The sequence below is a fragment of the Portunus trituberculatus genome, chromosome 38, assembly GCF_017591435.1.
Source record: "Portunus trituberculatus isolate SZX2019 chromosome 38, ASM1759143v1, whole genome shotgun sequence".
NCBI classification, from domain to species: domain Eukaryota; kingdom Metazoa; phylum Arthropoda; class Malacostraca; order Decapoda; family Portunidae; genus Portunus; species Portunus trituberculatus.
Genome location: NC_059292.1, coordinates 16,877,444 through 16,899,900, shown reverse-complemented (window position 1 = coordinate 16,899,900; position 22,457 = coordinate 16,877,444). Strand labels below are relative to the sequence as shown.

Sequence of the window (22,457 nt, the reverse complement as noted above, 5' to 3'; positions counted from 1 at the left end):
TAAAAACTATCATGCAGCGCTATACATAATTATAAATCTAATAAATTTAAGTGCTTATCTAATCTGTTTTTAAACATTGTCAAACTAGTGCTATTTACAACCGTCTCTGGCAATGCATTCCAGAAGTCTACCACCCTATGACTAAAGAAATATTTTCTTATATCTAACCTGCAGCCTTGCTTTCTAATCTTCCTGCCATGATTTCTAGTCCTATTTCCCTCCTCTAAGGTAAAGAAAGATCTCACATCTATGTAGTTTGTATCTGAGAACATTTTAAATAACTCTATCATATCCCCTCTTATACATCTCCTCTCAAATGAAAGCCTGTATGCAATACTCTAAATGGGGCCTAACATAGAAATTATATAAGCTACACACCACTTCCTTACTTTTATAACTAACATTTCTATTTATAAAACCCAGGATCCTATTTGCCCTATTTCTTGCTTCTAAACATTGCTTTGAAAATTTCATTGTCCTGTCTATCACTACTCCTAAATCCTTTCCTTCCTCTACTGCCTCTAGCCAACATCCCTCCATCTCATAGTTAAAGTTTGTGTTGTCTTTACCTAAATGCATAACCTGACACTTATCAGAATTAAACTCCATCTGCCACCTGTCTGCCCATGCTATCAGCCTGTCCAGGTCTCGTTGTATTCTGTAATTGTCCTTTTCACCCTGTACTGCACATGCTATCTTAGTATCATCTGCAAACTTTGATACTTTGCTACTAATTCCTATATCTAAATCGTTAATGTACGCCAAGAAAAGAAGAGGTCCTAGCACTGATCCTTGGGGTACTCCACTAACCACTTCCTTCCACTCAGACATTGCCCCATTTAATACTACTCTCTGTTTCCTATCAGAAAGCCATTCACTAATCCAATCAACTAACCTATCTCCTATCCCATGTAGTCTCAATTTGTACACTAGCCTCCTATGCGGTACCTTATCAAACGCCTTGCTAAAATCTAGATATATAACATCTATGCTATTTCCATCATCTAACTCCTTGGTAATATATTCTAAGATATCGAGCAAATTTGTAAGACAGGACCTCCCTGATCTAAAGCCATGTTGGGTGTCTCTAATTAATCTATTCTCATTTAAATGCTCCCAAATACTACCCTTAATGATTTTCTCTAGTATCTTACATACTATACTAGTTAAACTGATCGGTCTGTAATTATTCGCATCATCCTTCCTACCTTTTTTAAGGTTCACAAAAAAAAAGCCGTTTTCCCTTCTATCTCTTTCCTGTATCATTTTTAATACCCTAGGGTAGAAGCATATAAGATTTGTAGTGTGAGATCCTCCTTGTCTTATTCCAAGCTATCTTGGATTGAGTATATTTTTCTTTTTTAAGTGTTTTATCTATCTATCCTTAAATAACTTATAGATTTTTGTGTTTTATCCATCTATCCTTAGATAACTTATATATTTTTGTGTTTTATCCATCTATCCTTAAATAGCTCATAGATTTTTGTGACAGTGCTTGGAAGAGATACTGGCCTATAGTTAGTGTGTGTGTGTGTGTGTGTGTGTATTTACCTAGTTGCATTTACCTAGTTTTAGTTTTACAGGGCTTGGGCTTTGTGCTCATGTGGCCCGATCTCCATATCTACACTTATCCAATTTTTCTTTAAAACTATGTACACTCTTTGCTGACACAACTTCTTCACTTAAAGTGTTCCATGTCTCAACACATCTTTGTGGGAAACTATATTTTTTAACATCTTTCAGACATCTTCCCTTTCTCAGCTTTTTACTATGCGATCTTGTGCTTCGAATGTCATATTCTTCTCTTAGGATCAGTTTCTCATTATCCACTTGGTCCATTCCGTTGATCAATTTATAAACTTGTATCAGATCCCCTCTCTCCCTTCTCTGTTTCAGGGTTGGTAGATCCATAGCCTTTAGTGTCTCCTCATATGTTATCCCTTCAAATTCTAGAACCATTCTTGTAGCCATTTTTTGTAGTCTCTCCAACTCCCTTATGTGTTTCTTTTTATGAGGGGTCCACACTACTCCTGCATATTCCAATCTAGGTCTTGTTATAGTACTTATCAATTTCTTGATCATTTCTTTGTCCATGTAGTGAAATGCTACTCCATTATTCCTTAGCAAATTATATGTATCTCTGAAAATTCTATCAGTATGGCTTACCAGTTGATTGTTTTCTTCCATCGTCATTCCAAGTCCTTTTCCTTTTTTACTTTTTCTAGTTCTATTCCATCTCCCATCTTATAGATTCCCACTGGTCATCTTTCACTTTTTCCCCATTTCCATGACATGGCTTTTGTCCACATTGAATTCCATCTCCCATTTTTTTACTCCATTTCCAGATCTTGTTTAAGTGTGTGTGTGTGTGTATTTACCTATTTGTGTATTACAGGGCCCGAGCTAAGCTCTCTGTGTCCTGTCTCCTTGTCCACTCCTGTCATATCTCTCTTTCATCTGATTGACACACACTGCATCAACGACATCACTGTTCAGTTTATTCCACTTATCAATACTACGATGCGGGAAACTGTATTTTCTCACGTCATTTAGACAGATGTCTTTTATTAGTTTTTTTCATGTCCAATATGTCAATCTTGTTCACCAATTTATACATAGTTATCATGTCTCCTCTTGTTCTTCTTTCTTCTAATGTGGTCAGCCCCAGTTTCCTCAGTCTTTCCTCATAGTCTAACTCCCTGAGTCCTGGTACCATCCTTGTTGCCAGCCTCTGTACCCTTTCCATCTTCACATTTTTCTTCATATGCAGTGACCAGACGCAAGCTGCATATTCTAACTGGGGTCTTATTAAGGTGCATAATATCTTCATCATTCCTTCATCTAGGTAGTGGAATGCAAGGCCAATATTTTGAAGCATGTTATATGTTTTCAAAAATATCTTGTTAATGTGTTTCTCCAGTGACAAAGTGTTTTGCACGGTTACTCCTAAGTCTTTCTCCTCATTGGTCTCTTCAATTTTCTCATCACCCAGCCTGTAATCCCTGTTTGGTCTGTATCTACTTCTTCCCATTTTCATAACATGGCTCTTGTTATATTAAATTCCATCTGCCACTCTTTACTCCACTCATATATTTTATCAAGATCTTCCTGTAACTTGTTACAATCTTCCACATTCTTTACTCTCCTCATAATTTTAGTATCGTCCAAAACATATTCATGTAACTGTCAATTCCTACTGGCATATCATTAACATAAATCAAAAACATGATGGGACCAAGCACTGACCCTTGTGGAACTCCACTGGTTACCTTCTTCCACTCGGACTTCTTTCCTTTCACCACTGTTCTCATTTCTCTTCCCACTAAGTAATTTTCCATCCATTTTGCTAGTTTATCATTTACTCCTCCAATCTTCTTTAGTTTCCACATCAGTCTATTGTGTGGCACTTTATCAAAGGCCTTTCTCAAGTCCAGGTAGATAGCATCCACCCATCCCTCTCTATGTTGTAGTATGTCAGTCACTCTTGAATAAAAACATAATAAATTGGATACGCACGATCTTCCTTTTCTAAAACTAAACTGCCTTTCCCTCACTGAGAATGTTTTCACTTTCTAGATACTCACTCCACTTTGCTTTAATTACTTCTTCACATACCTTGCACAATATACTAGTCAACGATACTGGTCTGTAATTTAACGGTTCCATTCTACTACCATTCTTATATATAGGCACAATGTCAGCTCTTTTCCACTCTTTCGGGACTATTCCTGTTCATATGGAGGTTTCCACAATATCAAATATGGGGTTCAACAATTGATCCTTACATTCTTTAGCAACCTCCCAGATATGCCATCAGGCCCCATTGATTTATTAATATCCAAGTTACTTATAATTTTCCTTATATCTTCTTTAGTAACCATGATGTCCTGCATTTGCTTTATTTCCGTAGGCCTTCCTCCTGTAAAATGCTCCTCCTTTGTAAACACTTTGCAAAAGTTGTCGTTCAAAATTTCAGCTATATCTCTAGCATCCTCATATACTTCTTCCCATTTTTACCTTTTCTATTGCCTCCCTTTTATTTAGTTTTCCATTTATGAATTTGTAAAACATTTTGGGTCACTATCACAGTTTTCCACCACCCTCTGTTCATATTCCTTTTGTGCTGTTCTCCTTACTTCAACATATCTATTCCTTGCTGTTTTGTAAACTTCTCTTGATAATACATCACTGTTTTTCTTAAGTTTCTTCCATGCCTTTTCTTTGTTCTTTTTTGCTTCTTCACAATTTCTATTAAACCACTGTTTTTTATTTAAAGTCCTCTTTCTGTGATATGGCACAAACTTCTTCACAGCAGAGTTATATAAATCCATAAATTTATCATATTTCAATTGCATATCCCCTTCCTGGTATACCACAGACCAGTCAATTTCATTAAAGAACTTCCTTACATGGTTATAATTTGCCCTAATATAATTTAATTTTTCCTCCCTATGTTCCACAATCTTATCTGTGCTTAATTCCGTATCCAGCTCAAAGCTTAGGACATCATGATCGCTTTTCCCCAAGGGACATTCATGTTCAATTTCCTCTTTTAGGGAGATGCCCCTGGTAAATGTGTGTGTGTGTGTGTGTGTGTGGACTTGCATCATGTATGTATTACTTATTTACGTAATATATTTCACAGATCATATCAACTTTTAGTGGTAACAGGTGTGCAAAATGCGAGAAAAAATATTGGATTGGATTGGTCTTCCCCCCAATTGGTCCAATTTATGCTGGAGTTACTGTACTTAATGGTGAATCCGATGTAAAAGAATATGTTTTAATTCTCTCCACAGCAGTTACAACAGCAGCAGTTGCAGCTACATCAGCAACAACAACAACAACAGCAACAACAACAACAACAACAACAACAACCACCAAAGTTGCCACCTACCTCAGGCTCTCAACCTTCTAGTTCACAGTTAAATTTTTCAAGTAAAAATTCTCCAGGAAATCCCCACAATCGAAGGCAAGTTATAAGTTTGTATTTTTTTTATTTATTTATTTATTTCTTATGTTGTTATTTTTTTCTTTTATCTTCATATAGTGAACCATTTATTTTACGTAGTTATTGCTCAGATAAGGCACCACTGCCAACCTATATGTTCCTTGGCTGAGTTAAAGAATGTTGCTATTGTATTCCCTGCATCATGGAAATAAGTTATTACATTGAAATGGTCATGCCTCAGTTACCCATCATAAAAGGTAAGTTAATTCACATAGTATATGGAAAGATACTACAGAAATAGTGATCAATGCCATTTAGAAGTGAATATTTTATTTATTTATTTGTTTATTTATTCATTTATTTGTTTATATTACATAAGAGGGTTACTGACCAAGGGTAAAAAAAACCTTGAAGGAAAAAAGTCCATCTTAGTGCCATTCCCATTAAGGTGTCAGATAAAATTAAAAAAAAAAAAGAAAAAAGAAATGAAAAACAGAGGATAAGGATTGTGAATCTCCTCCTTGAAAGAGTTCAAGTCATAGGAAAGCAGGGAGAGATTTCCACAGATTACCAGAGAAAGGGATGAATTATAGACTTTTGCATTACAGTGGTGGACAGAATAGGAATGAGACAAATAAGAAATTCTTGTGCTGTGGGAGGAGGTATGCATATACAATGCAATTAGCAAGATTAGAAGAGCAGTTAGTGTGAAAATAACAATAGAAGATAACAAGAGATGCAACATTGCGGCAACGAGAAATAAACTGAAGAAAGTTAGTTTGAGGAGAGGAGTTGATAAGACAAAAAGCATTTTGTTTCCCCTGTCTATACTAGTAGTATGAGTGAAATGCCCCATTCCTTACATATGCATTCCTTACATATGAAGCATACTCCATACATAGATTTTTTTTTTTTTATGGCCTATAGTGCCTGTAGGTGAACTTGAAGAGTATGTATAAAGTGCTGTTCATGTTCAGTTTTCACACATTAGTGGCACAGGCAATTTTATTTATAGTGGTATCCAAATTAAACCCCATATCACCTTCCAAGTGCATCTTTGGTGCAACTACCTAGAACCTGGGTATCATGGTGACATGTAGGGCTTGAAACTGTTCGACAAATGGCATAATTTCAAGGTCGTATGTGGTGAGATTTGAACCTATGCATGGATGTCTGCCCAATCCCACGCTCACCACCTTATCCACTATACCACCACCTCCCTAAATGGAGAAGGCACCTGTACAAAGTTAACATCTAGGTTCTAGGGGGGAATGAGTAAAATTGACAGAGATGGCTCAGAACATCCAAATTAATTTAGATGTCCTAGATGGAGATAAGATATGAAGTTTTTGTTTAAGATTTAAGTAAAGAGCAGACTGAGGATATGCAGTGTAGAAGAGGGAGAAAGTTAAGTGTTAATGAAAAAGAGGAATTAGTTATCTAGAAGATCAATTCAATTCAAATTGCTAGATGTCAAAATTGAGTTTTTGAGGGCATTGAACTTTACTAAGTTTTCTTTGCCTTAGTCAAAAATTTTAGTCAGGCATTCTGTGTCTTCCCTCCATGAGTTGTTTACTTCCAGAAAAGTTAGCCATCAAGGAAAACATGTGGAAAAGTTTAGTCATATCATCAGCATACGAGTGCAAAGGACAAGAACTTTGGTCTTGAAGATCATTAATGAATAATAGGAAGAGAGTGGGAGACAGGACAAAACTTTGAGGAACACTACTATTAACTCTTTCATTACAAGAAGTCACCCATGCTGACCCCCATCCGCTTAATCAGATTTTTTTTCTACCTACAAACCTAGAAAATAGGGATGTTTGACATTAATAAAATCCTTATATTTGAAGTTTTTGTATTTTGCCAAATGCATATTGGCTGTATCATGAGATTATATTGAAATACGATCACTTCAGGAGCCATTTATATGCATAAGAATTGGTTCACTGAGTTTTCATACATGTAAACATAAAAGTCAGAAAGACTATATGTCTCCCTTTACGCAGCAGATTCAACATGAGGAAGATAAGCACACATTCAGATTTAGACAAAGAAACCACCAGCTCAGGGTTCTCAAGCATCATGTGTATAGAGGCATAAGTTCCATGTGTAGCCTCAAGCTTTTTCTGAGCATGCACGGACACAGAGCAAATTATTTTAATCCAGACCATTTCCACTTTAGTTGGTATACTGCCTAAAGTGTGTTCTACCTTTGAACAAAAACAAAGGTGCCACCAGCTGAGAAATAATGTGTGGTATTATCATGGAACATGCTGAAGAATGTAGCAATCCTTGTAAAAGACAAAGGCAGTGGTTGTGTGACACTGCATGGCTAAGGTGCCAACAGCAGTAACTGGGTCGTACTTACTGGTAATTCACATAGAATGATACCAGTCAGAAAGAATTTGCCAAGTGAGCATGCACCACACATTGTATGAACCAAAACAAATATGCTCTTGATCTTGACATTGGCAAGCTTCACTGCATTCCTTACAGTGTGATGCCATTACTCTTTGAGCTAAGACACACTTTAATACAATTAAAATTGCATAAATCTTTTAATATTCCTACTTTGCATACATGTAAAAAAAAATAATAATAATAATAAAAATATATGATTATTAGTCTTGTAATCTCTGACCCTCTCACATTCGCTGAGAACGCCATATGCCAGGTACATGTTTACATCTCCCAAGTCACAACAGGATTGGTAATGCAGGCTACAAGAAAAGATCAAAGTTTTTAAATGCAAAATATTGGGATCTAATAATGATCTTCAAATATCAGGTGAAATCCTTCACTTCATATTCAGAACTTAAATGTGCTCATTTATCTTTTTCTTTCTTTTCAATGTCTGCCAAAACTGGGTGTGTTTTATGAGCCCATGCATCTTATGAGCCATCAAATATGGTAAATGGGAGAGATGAAAGGGTGTTCCAGTTGCACTTAACTCTGCTATTGCGCCTTCCACTATCACGTTTTACTGCTATGACACATATGTACTTAAAAAGCAGATATTTCTTTACCGTGTACAAAATTAATGCTATTGCACGCCTGTCATTAAAAAAACTTCCAGGTTATGTCACGTGATTGCTGAGTTTCTCTGTATACTTTTATGGAAAAATAGTTCTTTAGATCTTTCCCTGCTGTACCCATTCACCTTAGCTCCTAATCATCCATAATGAGGTACCATATTCAATGGCATATAGGATGCACCTTTTCCAGTACTTTTACCTATCCTAACTGCATATATCATTGTTTTATTGCTGGTATTATTATCATTACCAGTATTGTCACTTTAAAAACAAATTTTTAAATTTTAAAAAATCTAACCTGTGAGGTTGTGATGCATGTTTATAAATATCAGCTGATTGCCACTCTGACTCTGTTATCGAATTGATAACAAAACAAATCAACACCACCACCACCACCACCACTATCACCAATTCTTCCCCTGGCCACGAGGTAACTTTCAAACGGAAATAAGCCTTGAGTGCGATAACACCAGGCAAATTCTCTCTCTCTATCTCTTAGGCATTTAATTTGGGTAGGAAAACTGTACTTCCAATGAGAAAGAGAGAGAGAGAGATATGAAGGGAATGGCATCCTTTTCCCTGTCCTCCATCTCCACTTTCAAACAAATAACATGTCATACTAGAGGGTCTTATCACACACACAGTAAGTCATACCAACAAGATGTGAGAAAACAGCTCCCAGGGGAAGCACTTTAGCAGGCATTGGAGCCTGACCTAGACATATGTATAGGGGGAAGGAGCCATAGGGTTCTCCTGTCTCCATAAAAAATAAGATTTGGATACCGTATAGAATGGAAAAATTATGAGAGAGGCGGAGCAAGGTGATGCGGCCAAACGTACAGGACCAAAACAAACACCATGTTTTGAAAAGCAAAGGTTTATTGAAACACCAATTGACCTGAAGAGATTGAGTGATGATAATACAGACAAGGATTTTTCTGGATTTAGAAAGGAAAGAAGTAATATGAGGAGGCTGGCAAACATGGAAAGAGAGACAAGATACATGGAGGAAGTGATGTCAAGTATCATAGAAAAACAAGATATTCATAAAATAAAACACTGAACTAAAAGTGACAGGAATGTGAGAAAGTAAGAGAAATAAATCAAGAGATGAAGGAGGAGATGCGGGAGATAAAGAAACAAAATAATATACTAAAGGCAACATGTTGTGATTACAAAGACTCCTTATGGAGCCGACAGAAAAAAATACAGGATGGAGAGAATAAAGTAGAGAATGAAATGGGTGAAAGAAAACTGGAGGAATTAGGAAATGCATGGAAACAAACAGGAGGAGGAAAAAATTAATTTTTCATAGGTAGTAAGGAAGCAAATTCAGGACAAAACAAAGGATACTGTTATACTAGTAATTAAGGAGAAAGAAGATATATGGAAGGATACGGTGGATGAGAGGAATGTATCTTAATTTTTGGGATGAAGGGGGAAAAAATCCAAACAAGTTTGTGAGAGAGGGAGAAAAGAGAGAGAATTGACCAAAACTATTATCAAACAGGTCCAGGACAGCACACAGGAGTTGGAATAGGAAGCAGAGAAAGTTATTAGGTTGGGAAGATCTAGTCAAGGGGATAAGAGACCGATGAAAGTGAGAATGAAATCACAGGTGATGGTGGAGAAAATTATGACAAGAAAAGGGAAACTGGCTGATGATACTGAATTTAAGGATATATGGATAAAAAGAGATGAACCTGGAAGAGAGGGAGGAGAAAGTGCTAAGAAATTAAGCTAAGGAAAATAACAAGAAAAGGACGAAGATCAAGAATAAGAATTTCTACTGGAGGGTTCTAGATATGAGAATAAAGAAGTGGTATCTTCAGAAGAAAGAGATAATGGAAGAGGCAAGAAATAAAGAGTGACTTATACTAATGTAGATATGTTGTTGTCCAGTGTGTTGGAGGTTAGAGATTATTTGAAGGAAAAAAGACCAGGTGTAATATGCATAGTAGAAACAAAGCCATGTTAGCTTTAAGGAAGATGTATATAATAGCTGGAGAAGAGAGAGGAAGGGAAAAGGGGGAGGAGGTGTGCTAAAAATGGTATGTCATAATATATGTGTGGATGAAGTGCAATATGGTTATGGAATGGTGGAAGTAATGGGAGTAGCAGTCATGACAGAAGAATTGAAAAAAAGGAGAATCAGTTACATATGTGCCACCTAAGACAAATACATGGAGAACTGAAGAACATAAGAAAATGCAAGGAGAGGTGATTAAGTGCTTAGATAATATGATAAGAGATGGAAAAATACTATTAATAGGAGATTTTAACTGTAAAAGAGTAAACTGGAGAGAGAGAGAGATGAAAGTAATGGGTAATGCTGGATCATGGAGCAAGGTGGTGTTGTAGTTAACTATGGTGAATACACTGGATCAGTGGGTAGAAGAATCAACATAGTACACAGGGTAAGAAGAACCATCATTACCTGACCTAATATTCACAAAGAACCCAGAGCCTTCTCCCAACATACAATACCTTAATGCAATGAGAAGTGATCATGTAACATTAGAGTTGGAAATGCAAGAAGTGGATGGGTTAAGATAAAGAGAAGACTACAAAAAAGAGAGATTACATTATGCAAGAGCAGATTTTGAGAAGTTCAGAAAATTTTTTGCTGATATTGAATGGATGAACAATACAGGGGAAATGTGAAATATTCCTACAGAAATATAATGAATGAGTAAAGATATATGTGCCTATCTATAGAGCAAAGAAAAGTATACACACTTGGTATAATGCCAGATGTACAGAAGCTAAAAAGGCAAAAGATCAAGCTTGGAAGAAACTCAAAAAGCAGAAAAATGAAAATAACAGACAGCAGTACAGTGATCCCTCGTTTTTCGCGGTTTATGGATACCAGACACCTGCGTGAAAGGTGAAAAACTGTGGAGTAGGATTTGCCGCCCCTAGGAATTTTGGTGTATGTGTATGTGGGTACCAGAATTTTTTAAACATGTAAACAGTATACTTTACCTATACAGTATTTTACTTAAATCTATTTAATTATAAAACCTTATACAGTAATTATACATTCTCTCTCTCTCTCTCTCTCTCTCTCTCTCTCTCTCTCTCTCTCTCTCTCTCTCTCTCTCTCTCTCTCTCTCTCTCTCTCTCTCTCTCTCTCTCTCCATAACACTCACCCTCTTCTGCCCTCTTTGATCATATGCAAAAGTTTCACTTTTTCACTGATGGTCATTATCTTACTCTTCCTCTTGGGCTCACTAGAGGAAGCTTTTGCAGGGGCACAGGGCTTAATGAATCACTACTTAAACAAACTTAAGTTATCGCGAACACAACACTAAGATACAGTATGCGAAACAGTCAACAGCGTGGACGAGACTGGCAAGATACAGCCAAAGCCCATGAAATAGAAGGTCAACCTACGAGGCATTCAAAATGGGTCTAATATGAGCATCCGTGATGTCAGTGGGTTCGCAAGTGTTCAGAGCGGGGGTGTTGGTTCAGTTAGCAAGCTGCCTGGTAGGTGTTCATGTGCTTTTCTCTCTCCCATTCTCTCTCTGTTCCGTGCCAACATCGGTCACAATGCCGAGTTGTGCAGTATGTGACTGTTTTAATTATCAGTAGTATATAGTATGCAATAAATGAAAACCATTATTTTTTTTTCCTGGTAATTTTGCACTTAAGACATTAGTAAATTTCTGATGTCTAATTATTGAGAAGTAAATTTCTGATGTCTAGTTATTGAGAGGTCCCCATTCAGTTACTTGTGTAGATATAAATTGCCTCAGTTATATGTGTAACATAAAAATGAAATAATAATAGAAATAATAACAAAAACAGCAACATTATATTAATATTGATAATAATAAGAGCAATAGTTTAATAATAGTTATAATAATAATAATAATAATTAATAACAGCAAGGGTATTGATATCATTAAATATGATAATGATACAATGGTCAAAGAGAGAGAAAGAGAGTGCTCTGACAGTAGAGAGAGAGAGTGAGAGAGAGAGAGAGAGAGACCTGCTGGCAAGTAGAGGGTGTGGGGCAGTAACAGGAGGCAGAGAAGCCTTCACAAAACTTGTCTCCTGTACCAGGTAAGTATGATTTGCTCAGTGGGCAGAGGGAGAGCGTGAGGTTTTCACGCAAGAAAGACACGTCCCGGGAGGAAGCTCCCTGTTGGTGAACCCGCTGACTTCACAAGCCCCGGCTCTTTTCCCCTTAGAGGTGCATGTAGGTCGACCTTCTATTCTGTGGGCCTTGGATACAACAAGGGAAAATGTTGGGTGAGGCTGCATATGTCTACGAACAATACATGTACAGTGCTTTACATACATTGTTTTCATTATTACACACCAACTTACCGAATTACCATACGTACAATATTTGTTAAGTGATGCCACAGACCCCTTGATATAATGAAAAATCCGCAGAATGTATCTACAAGTATGTATAAAAACCACAAAACAGTGAAGCCGCGAAAGTAGAACAGCGAAATAGCAAGGGAACACTGTATAACGATGCTAAAAACTAATATATTAGAGTAAGGAGAGAGGAAGAAAGAAATTTTGAAAAAGGTGTAGTGTGAAAAAGCAAAGATGAACTCAAGCCTTTCTACAAATTTATAAATGGTAAGATGAAGAATAAGGAAACAAAAGAAAGTAATTAAATGAGGGAAAACATACCAAACAGCAAAGGAAATGAGTGAAATAATGAATGAGAGCTTCAAAACTGTATTCACTGATGAAGAGGAATTTGCAGAACCAAATAGGCCATAGCATTGTCGAGGACTGTTGGAAATTACAGTGCACAAAGAAGATATTGGTAGATTACTAGATAATTTGGAAGTCAGAAAAGCAATGGGGCTGGATGGTGTATCAGAGTGGGTGCTAAAAGAATATAAAGAGCACAGCTGTTAGATCCAATTTGGGAAATGGTTACACGTTCATTAAATGAAGGGAAGTACCACTAGAATGGAAGAGAGCCAAAATAATCCCAATATTCAAAGAAGGAAAGTCAATTGAGCCATTAAATTACAGACCAGTGTCACTTACAAGTGTTGTGGGGAAGTTATGTGAAATAGTTATCAGAGAAAAATGGGTTAAATATCTGGAAGAACAAGTTATATCAAACAGACAACTTGGGGACAGGACGTTCATGTGTCAAACGTATTAAGTTCGTACTCGAGTAATAGAAGGACTGGAAAGTAGAGATGGATGGGTGGACACAGTATACCTGGACATAAAAAAGGCTTTTGATAAAGTCCATCATGGCAGACTACTTTGGAAATTAGAGAGCATAGGGGAACTGATAGGAACTTTGTTAGATTGGATAAGGGATTATTTGAAGGACAGAGATGAGAAAAGTGATCAGAGATACTTTTTTTTTTTTTACGTAGGGAAGAGGGCCAGCCAAGGGCAAAAAATAGAAACTTAAAAAACGGCCCACTTGAGTGCTGGCTCTCTAAAAAGTGTAAAAAGTGCCAAAACCGTCATCCAGAATTAGGGGAGCAAATGCCTCGATACCTCCCTCTTAAAAGAAGACAAGTTGTAGGAATTCGGAAATACAGATGCAGGTAGGGAGTTCCAGAGTTTACCAGTGAAAGGGATGAATGATTGAGAGTACTGGTTAACTCTTGCATTAGAGAGTTGGACAGAATAGGGATGAGAGGAAGAAGAAAGCCTTGTGCAGCAAGGCCGCAGGAGAAGGGGAGGCATGCAGTTAGCAAGATCAGTAGAACAGTTACCATGAAAATAGCGATAAAAGATAGAAAAGGATGCAACATTTCGGCGGTGAGAAAGAGGCTGAAGACAGTTAGTGAGACGAGGGGAGTTGATGAGACGAAGAGCTTTCAATTCCACCCTATCAAGCAAAGCTTTGTGACTGGAACCACCCAAACATGCGAAGAGTACTCCAAAACACCTAACTTCATAGAAGCTGTTTTAGCAAAAGAAGAGATGTGAAGTTTCCAGTTAAGATTATGAGTAAAGGATGGACCGAGGATATTCAGTGTGAAAGAGGGAAACAGTTAAATGTCATTGAAGAAGAGAGGATAGTTGTTTGGAAGATTGTGTGAAGTTGATAGATGAAGGAATTGAGTTTTTGAGGCATTGAACACTACTAAGTCTTCTCTGCCCCAATCATAAATCTTTAAGAGATCAGAAGTCAGGCATTCTGTGGAATCCCTGCGTGATCTGTTGACCTCTTGAAGGGTTGGTCATCTCTGAAAGGACGTGGAAAGATGTAGTGTGATATCATCAGCATAGGAGTGGATAGGGCAAGAAGTTTGGTTAAGAAGGTCATTAATGAATAATAGAAAGTGGGTGATAGGACAGAACCCTGAGGAACACTGCTGTTAATAGATTTAGGAGAAGAGTAGTGGCCATCTACCACAGCTGCAATAGAATGGTCGGAAAGCAGACTTTGAGATAAAGTTACAGAGAGAAGGTTAGAAACCATAGGAAGGCAGTTTTGAAATCAAAGCTTTGTGCCAGACTCTACCAAAAACTTATGATATGTCTAATGCGACAGCAAAAGTTTCACCAAAATTTCTAAAAGAGGCTTTCCAAGTCTCACTAAGGAATGCCAGGAGATCACCAGGAGAGTGACCTTGACGGAAGCCATACTAGCGATCAGATAGAAGATTGTGACATGTTTTAGAATCTTCCTATTGGGGATATATTAAAAAACTTTAGATAAGCAGGAGATTAAAGCTATAGAACGGTAGTTTGAGGGATTAGAATGGTCACCCTTTGTAGGAACAGGTTGAATGTAGGCAAACTTCCAGCAAGTCGATAGACATAGTTGAAAGAGTTTGGCCAGGCAAGGTGCAAGCATGGAAGCACAGTTTTTGAGAAAAATAGGAGGTCCATAAGCCTTCCGAGGGTTTAGGCCAGCTAGGGCATGGAAACATCATTATAAAGAATTTTAATTGCAGGCATGAAATAGTCAGAGGGAGGAGAGATAGGAACAAGGCCAGAATCATGTAAGGTGGAGTTGTTCAGCTTTAGAGACAGAAGAGTTGGCAGTGGTGCTATCAGGATGAAATAAAGGAGGGAAAGATGAAGAAGTAAAGTTATTGGAGATGTTTTTGGCCAGATGCCAGAATTCTACCAAAATATCATACTGGCAGCTGAATGTAACTTGATGCTACAGATGGCTTGAGCTCACTTTCCAGCTTTCAGACAAAAGGTTCCTTAAAACAACAGTGCATAATTATCTGAGGTTAAAGAAAAGAATATAAAACATTTGGATGAAAGAACCAATTGTAGTAAATGAAGAATGAAGCAGTGATTCTCTCCAGTGCCATTGCATAGGCTATTATACTGGAACCTTGAACCTTGGATTGGCAACTTCTGTAGAGGACAAACAAAAGACAAGCAGAAGAAAGAGCAGTATCCTGTTCCCTAATTATCCTTACATTTATCAGTAACGAGTCTTGATGGATGGAGGCAGCGTGGGTGGCAATGCGCTCTTGGTGTGTGACATTGTTTACATTCTGGTGATCAGTTAAAAATTGGATACACGAACCCAGACAGCAAAAAATGAGCCAGTGGACATAAATCATAACGGTCGGAAAATCAAAATACAGGCAATCCCCACTTAATGAACGGGTTGTGTTCCTAAAAAACTGTTCGTTAACCGAATTTTCATTAAGCAAACCAATTATAAAAAGCTTGACCCCTGACTTGAACTTTCATTGAGAGTAAACAAAGCGAGAGTGTATCATAGTACAGTAAAAGGTTTAATGAAAGTAAAAATTATGAAGTTAAACATTTAAGCAGTTTAATTTAAGACTAAGTCATTGTAATGTACACTAATGTATGTATGTAACTTTATAATGTTGATGATCTTAAATTTATGAAGGGAGGGAGAGTGGAGTGGGAAATATGCTAGCTGGCAACCTGTGGAATGTAAACAAAGGCCGCATCATTGTACCGCATACAAAACTACCACATTTCCACAAGGCTTTCCATTTTATCCATTGCAGAGTCACGAGTTCAGGTGGTTCTTTTAGCTTGCAAGGAAGATATGGTCTCACCTTCTTAATAGAGTCTGCTGACTTGAAAATAATAGAGACAGTAGATGGAGTCAAGCCATGGTGGCGAGCAGTGCTATTAGTTTTCTCGCCTCGTGTCTGTGAATAATATCCAGCTTCACTTCAAGAGTAAGAGACTTCCTTTTCTTCTTAGCAATGCTAGGCGACATTGCAACGCTGGTTGCAGGGCATTTTGGTGGCATGTTGATATGAGATGGTAAGCTGGTGCTGAACCCTGTTTTTGTTTTGAACTAAGAGCGGGGAAGGGTAGGGAGTGAGTGGTGCGCGTGTTGTCCATGAGAGGCGCTGGTGTATTCAAAAGCCTGTTGGCTTACGTGATACGGTGGGGCTTTCAAACTTAGAAAAAATTACCTGGATAAAATTTTGTTAAAGCAAGTTTGGTGTTCGTTATACAAGCAGATGGTAGTTAAAGGAAACGTTCGTTGTAGCAAAATTTCATTGTGTGAGCATTCGTTAAGCGGGGGTTACCTGTATCAAATGATGAGGCATCAAATGCTTAATGGCAATTTCAGCTTTCATTGCTTGGATCTCACTGATGACAAAGTTGTGGCTGCTATCATTAGAACTTGCTGTTGCCTGGTCCACCTCTCAGATCCTGAAGTCCTGATTTGGAATGTCTGTGTTGTCCCATAGGCCCTCCTTGTGACCCCCTTTGAGCTGATGAACACAGTGGATCTACAGCATGTGATGATGAAAATACTCTCTCATTTACTTGACCACCATCAGAGAGTAGGGGAACTTCAAGCTCTCTCAGCAGGAATTGCATGGTATACATTGCCATAAAGATCATCCTATAGAGCCTTACAGCAGCACTGGGCCCTGATGGTAAGGTTCAGCTCCTGTGCCCCATCCAGGCCCTATGTTACTGTCTATACCAAATGGCAGTCTCTTCTCACCCTTGCCATCTATTTGTTTCACTTTAGAACCATACACATCCTATGTCCAAGGCATCCATTTTGTGCTTTATATGACAATTGATTCAGTCTATCCTTGAGGCCTTCCCAAACCATTTGGCTGGTGTCCTGAGAGTCAAGCCTCATGAAGTTTGTACCATGTCCTTTTTACTGCCATGAAGCATTAACCGGAGGTTGCATGTTGGAAGATGCCTTCAGTCTTTGCCAACCATTACCTCCAGACAGTCCAAAGAGCACAGGAAAACATTTTTTTTTTCTGGGACCCATTATAGCATCTCAAAGAGTTGTGCCATGAACTCTCCTCACTGCCTCCTACTCCTGAAGCTTCAGCCCTGGCCTCTCACCACCACTCGACATATTGTGTTCAAATAAGACAAATGAGTGTAAAGATGGTAAGGAAACCCCAGGCTTGATCAGAAACACTGCATTCTCTAGTGTTTCAACTGCAAGGTCTTCTTCAGAGAGAGTGACAGACAACCCTTGAGGCGATTCATTTTACTGGACATCTGGCAGGTGTGTGCTGAATTGGTCCATGAGGATGAGGCTGGCAGCAGAACAGGAGAGGCTTTATTTAACTGCAAGGTTTTCTTCAGAGAGAGTGACAGACAACCCTTGAGGCAATTCGTTTTGCTGGACATCTGGCATGCACGTGCTAATTCGTCCATGAGGATGAGGTTGGCGGCAGTGTGGGAGAGGCTCCTGAAGCCTTTTCTGTGGTTGGTGTTTTTCTTACCACTTTTACACTCATTTGTCCTACCTCAATAAAACAAATGTAATTCAGGATAAAATATCATTTATTTCAAATAAGCCTGTTAGTCTTACCTAGGTGGAATCACACATCTAGAAAGTGATGGGGCAATAACAGGTAGTCACAGTATAAGCCTATAAGGGTGAATGTGTCCTGAATAATATTGACCCACCGTCAAAAGAAAGAAATGAAATTGTAGACCTCCAAAGACTGGTAAATGAAGACAAAATCAAGTGATTGGAGATTTTTTGTTTGTATGTGTTTGTTATCTGCACAATGGCCAGCAGTGACAAACTCACTCTCTCTCTCTCTCTCTCTCTCTCTCTCTCTCTCTCTCTCTCTCTCTCTCTCTCTCTCTCTCTCTCTCTCTCTCTCTCTCCAAGAAGTACTTGTTTATGTTGCAGATTATTGCCCTAGATTATCTGTGAGGGTGGCCATTTGGTGAGTTTACGGCAGGGTAATACTCTAAAGCAAGACTGCATAAGGTGTGAGCCTGCGAGGTATCGGACGCTTTGCAGTGTCACACTTCCCTACTAAGATACCACATCTAGGATGGGAAAACACTTTTCTATAGAGAATATGCCTTGATTTTACTTCAGTGACAATGTGGAACCAAAGTTACAAGGATTTTGAAAGTAATTTATACAGAAAACATATGGAGAGAAAGAAAGACAGAGACAGAGGGTAAGAAGCTAGAGCAGCATGAAAGAGAGAAGGCAAGCCTGTGATCTGTGGAGAGTTGGCAATAGTGTGGAGGTAGTCTACTCAGATTCTGACAATCCCTTGCCTTCTTCCCCTTCTTTGTGACCTCAGCAATATCTTTCAATAAGTCATTAAATGCTTGTTAAAGAATGCCACTGGACCATACAGGAATTGGCCAGTATACCAAAGAGGAAGCTGTATCTTTAATTCATCTGTTGTTGCTAAGACATATTTTTATTACTGTACACTTCTTAAACAATAATCAACTCTTTTATTAAAACATTGAGTGTAGAGTAAGACGGATTAAATTATCAAAATAACTTTTTGCGTTATTAAAATAGAATAAATTGTTGACAAAGAGGAAAGGGGATGTTTAAGGATCTCACAGACAAACCTCTCTCAGTAATGGACAATTCATACTAATTGACAACCCCTCAACCCCTGAAGTGCCTGTTATCGCAAGGCACCATTATATATATATATATATATATATATATATATATATATATATATATATATATATATATATATATATATATATATATATATAATGTTGTGTGATAGCCAACCCGGCTATCACACAACAAAACAAAACAAAACATAAGCACAAAAGAAAATAGAAACAGGAACATACGAAAAATATTACATAACATAATCTCCGTGCCACCACGATTTTCTCCTGTTTTTCCTGAGCATGGTGATGTTACCGCGCTCTACTGTAGCTTCCTCGGCGTTATCCTCGCTGCTCTGGTGGCTCTCAGCGTTGCTGTCATTATCATCCTGGCCATGTCCAGGCACTGCAGATTGTGGCACATCCATCGCAGCTGTTTCCTCACTCGCCTGGCAAGGAACACCGCCCTACTGCCCGCTCCTCTCACACTGAGCATCACCTCCGAGGATCAAAGGAACTTCCTGGCCACGTACCTTTAACTTCCCTTCTTGGAAGTCCAAACTTGCTCCCACACGCGTGAGGAAGTCAATCCCCAGCAGGCAAGGGTCTTCCAAAGGCAGAGACGAAGACTGGCAATCTTTCCATGTTTCCCACGCCGATGTTCACTATAACAGGGCCCCACATAGCGGCACTGACTTGTGACGCTACACAGCTGTTGTGTAGCTCTGGCACGCTGCGCACATCCAAAGTCCTCTCTCATGACTGTCTTCTCGGATCTTGTCTGTCTTCCTCCCCATCCTCCTCTCCTCCATTCCATCATGCATTCAACATCCAGTCTCTCAAGTAAATAACCTTTTCTATTTTATTAATTTTATTATCATTTTGATAGCATTTAGGTAAGTAAAACAATTTAGGCTTTCTATAATTATTTTGTTCATGTCATGCATACATTAAAGATCTATATTTGAATGGGTTTTATGGACAAAAGGTTTTTTTTTTTTTTTTTTTTTTTTTTTTTTTTTTTTTTTTTTTTTTTGGGGCGTGGGGTCTGGAACGGATTAATGGTATTTCAATACGTTCTTATGGAAAAAATTTATTCAGGGTACCAACAAATTGGGTGACGAACAGATTTAGGAAGGAATTATGGTCGTGAGCTGAGGTTTTACTGTATATATATATATATATATATATATATATATATATATATATATATATATATATATATTAGTACTATTAAGTATCCTGGAAAAATCAGACTGATTAATAAAAGAAAACACTGAGCTAAATAAAGGAGAAAATAGTAGAATGTAAGAATGTAAGGGAAGTAAACCAAGTGATGAAAGAAGAGATGGAGGCATTAAAGAAACAAAATGGTTTATTAATGGCTTCATGCAGCGAATATGAGGAATCATTAAAAAACCTTCTAGAGGATATTCAGGATGGGGCAGGCAAAGCAGAAAGTGGAATGGGTGAGATAAAATTGGAGGAATAAAGGAATGCCTGGAGGAAAGATCAGGAAGAAGAAAAGTCAAATTTTCAGAGGTAGTCAAGAGACAGATTCAAGAAAAGACAAAAGACACAGTAATGCAAGTGATTAAGGAGAAGGAAGATTTGGTGAGGGACACAGTGGACAAGAGGAAATGTATCCTAATTTTTTGGCTTAAAGGAAAAGAAATCCTTAACAAGTTCATAAGAGAAAGAGAAGAGAGAGAGCTTGCTAAGAGTGTTATAAAATTTGTTCAGAACAGCACACAGGGGTTAGAACAAGAGGTGGAGGAAATGACCAGACTGGGAAAGTTTAGTGAAGGGGGGGAAGCACTGAAAGTGCGAATGAGATCTCAAGTGGCAGCAGAGGAAATAATGACAAGAACAGGGAAATTAGCTGAAGCTAATTTAATTAATTAAAAGATATATGGATGAAAAGAGATATGAACCTTGAAGAGAGAAAAAAGGTGAGTGCTAAGAAAAGAAGCTAAGGAAAAAAAAAACTAGAAAAAAAAAGTTTGAGAAGAAATTCTACTAGAGAGTTCTAGATATGAAACTGAAGTGGTATCTTTGGGAAAAAGAGGAGATATTGGAGAGTCAAGAAATTAAAAGAATGACTTTAAAAAATATAGATGGGTTGCTATACAGTATGTGGGAGGTTAGAGACTACTTGAAGGAAAAAAGAATGGATGTGATGTGCATAGTAGAAACAAAAGTAAAGGAGGAGATCCATGTTAACTTTAAGGAAGAGGGATATAAAAGTTGGAGAAGAGACAGAAAGGGGAAAGGGGGAGGAGGAGTGTTAATAATGGTTCAAGATACAGGTTGAACCTCCTTAATCCGGTATTCTTTCATGCGGCAACACCTGTAATTTGGCAAAATTTTTGTGTGCCGGAGTTTTTTAATTGGCCGGAGTAATTTGCTGGACCGCCGCTAGGACGCTGTACTGTGTTTTGGAGCCCGGACATTCTGCCTCTGGGTCAAATTTGTATCAGTATCATGCTGCCGCTCATTGCAACCACCACCCCCCTAGGTGCATAAACATTTTTTTCTGTAATATTTGCCCCTAAACATGGCTTCCAAGCGACCAGGAAGAGATAGTGTTGTGTGTAGGGTTGCCACCTTTTACAAAATAAAATATGGGACACCTCTACCGGGGACGTTCCGGGCACGTGGCGCTTGCGTGCGTTCCGGCGGCCTGGGAAAAAGCGTGTTGTTTTTAAAGGCCCAAACTCCTGAAAAATGCATAGAATACTTATACAACAAGTAATAAAACCAACAAAATTATTTCACATACCACATTAGCCTCTGGAGTCACTTAGTAGTCAGTAAAGGAGTAATCAAGAAAACAATTAGTCATGTTTAAAGTTCTTTATTACCAATGAACATTGTTATATAAGGCTGGATACACAGTCAAGTTAAGTCAACAGTATTCCCTCTTTTACTTATTCTTCTTCCAAGTGTACTTCTTATTGCTCCTTGCAGCACTGAGTAACTCTTTGTCTTTCAAAACACTGCTGTGAAATTCTGAACAGGACTGCTCAAAGTTGAGAGTGATCAGGACCTCACTCCTTATGAGTTCCACAGAGCACCTGTTCCTGCTTTCACTCCACTTGTTGGCCATCCTGGAGAAGATCCTTTCAACATATCCAGTGGATGCTGGGATGCTCAGTATGTAGCTTATGATAGACAACACGATGCCGTAACAACACTTGACAGGGAGTCAGGGACTCGAGTTCCATGCAAGAGAGGCACAAGTTACAACAGGCAGAGAGGTGCAGTGGGCACTCAGGAAAATACGGAACAAACCGCGTCCCATTTTGAGTCAATACGGGACGCAACATTTTATTCTCAGATATGGGACGATTCCGTATTTTACGGGACGGGTGGCAACCCTAGAAACAAAGAATCATAGTCACACATGTGCTACCAAAGACAAATACATGGAGAACAGAAGAACTTAAGAAAATGCAAGGAGAGGTGATTAAGTGCTTGGATAATAGGATAACAGGAAATGGTAAAATACTGTTAGTAGGAGACTTTAACAGAAAAAGAGTAAACTGGAGACAGATGGAAGTAATGGGTAATGCTGGATTGTGAAGCAAGGAGTTGTTACAGTTAACTATGGTGACTTCTGGATCAGTGGGTGGAAGAATCAACACAGTTCAGAGAAGAAGAATCATCATTGCTTG

The 22,457-nt window shown here is 38.2% G+C and overlaps 1 protein-coding gene across 1 annotated transcript in view; it reads left to right on the top strand.

The window, feature by feature from the left end:
• LOC123514879 overlaps positions 1-22,457 on the top strand; it is a 573,117-nt gene that overhangs the window by 538,519 nt on the left and 12,141 nt on the right. Inside the window, exon 93 of the mRNA XM_045273138.1 lies at positions 4,800-4,972. Within this exon, the coding sequence (XP_045129073.1) occupies positions 4,800-4,972 (173 nt within the window). The remainder of the gene's footprint in view (positions 1-4,799; positions 4,973-22,457) is intronic.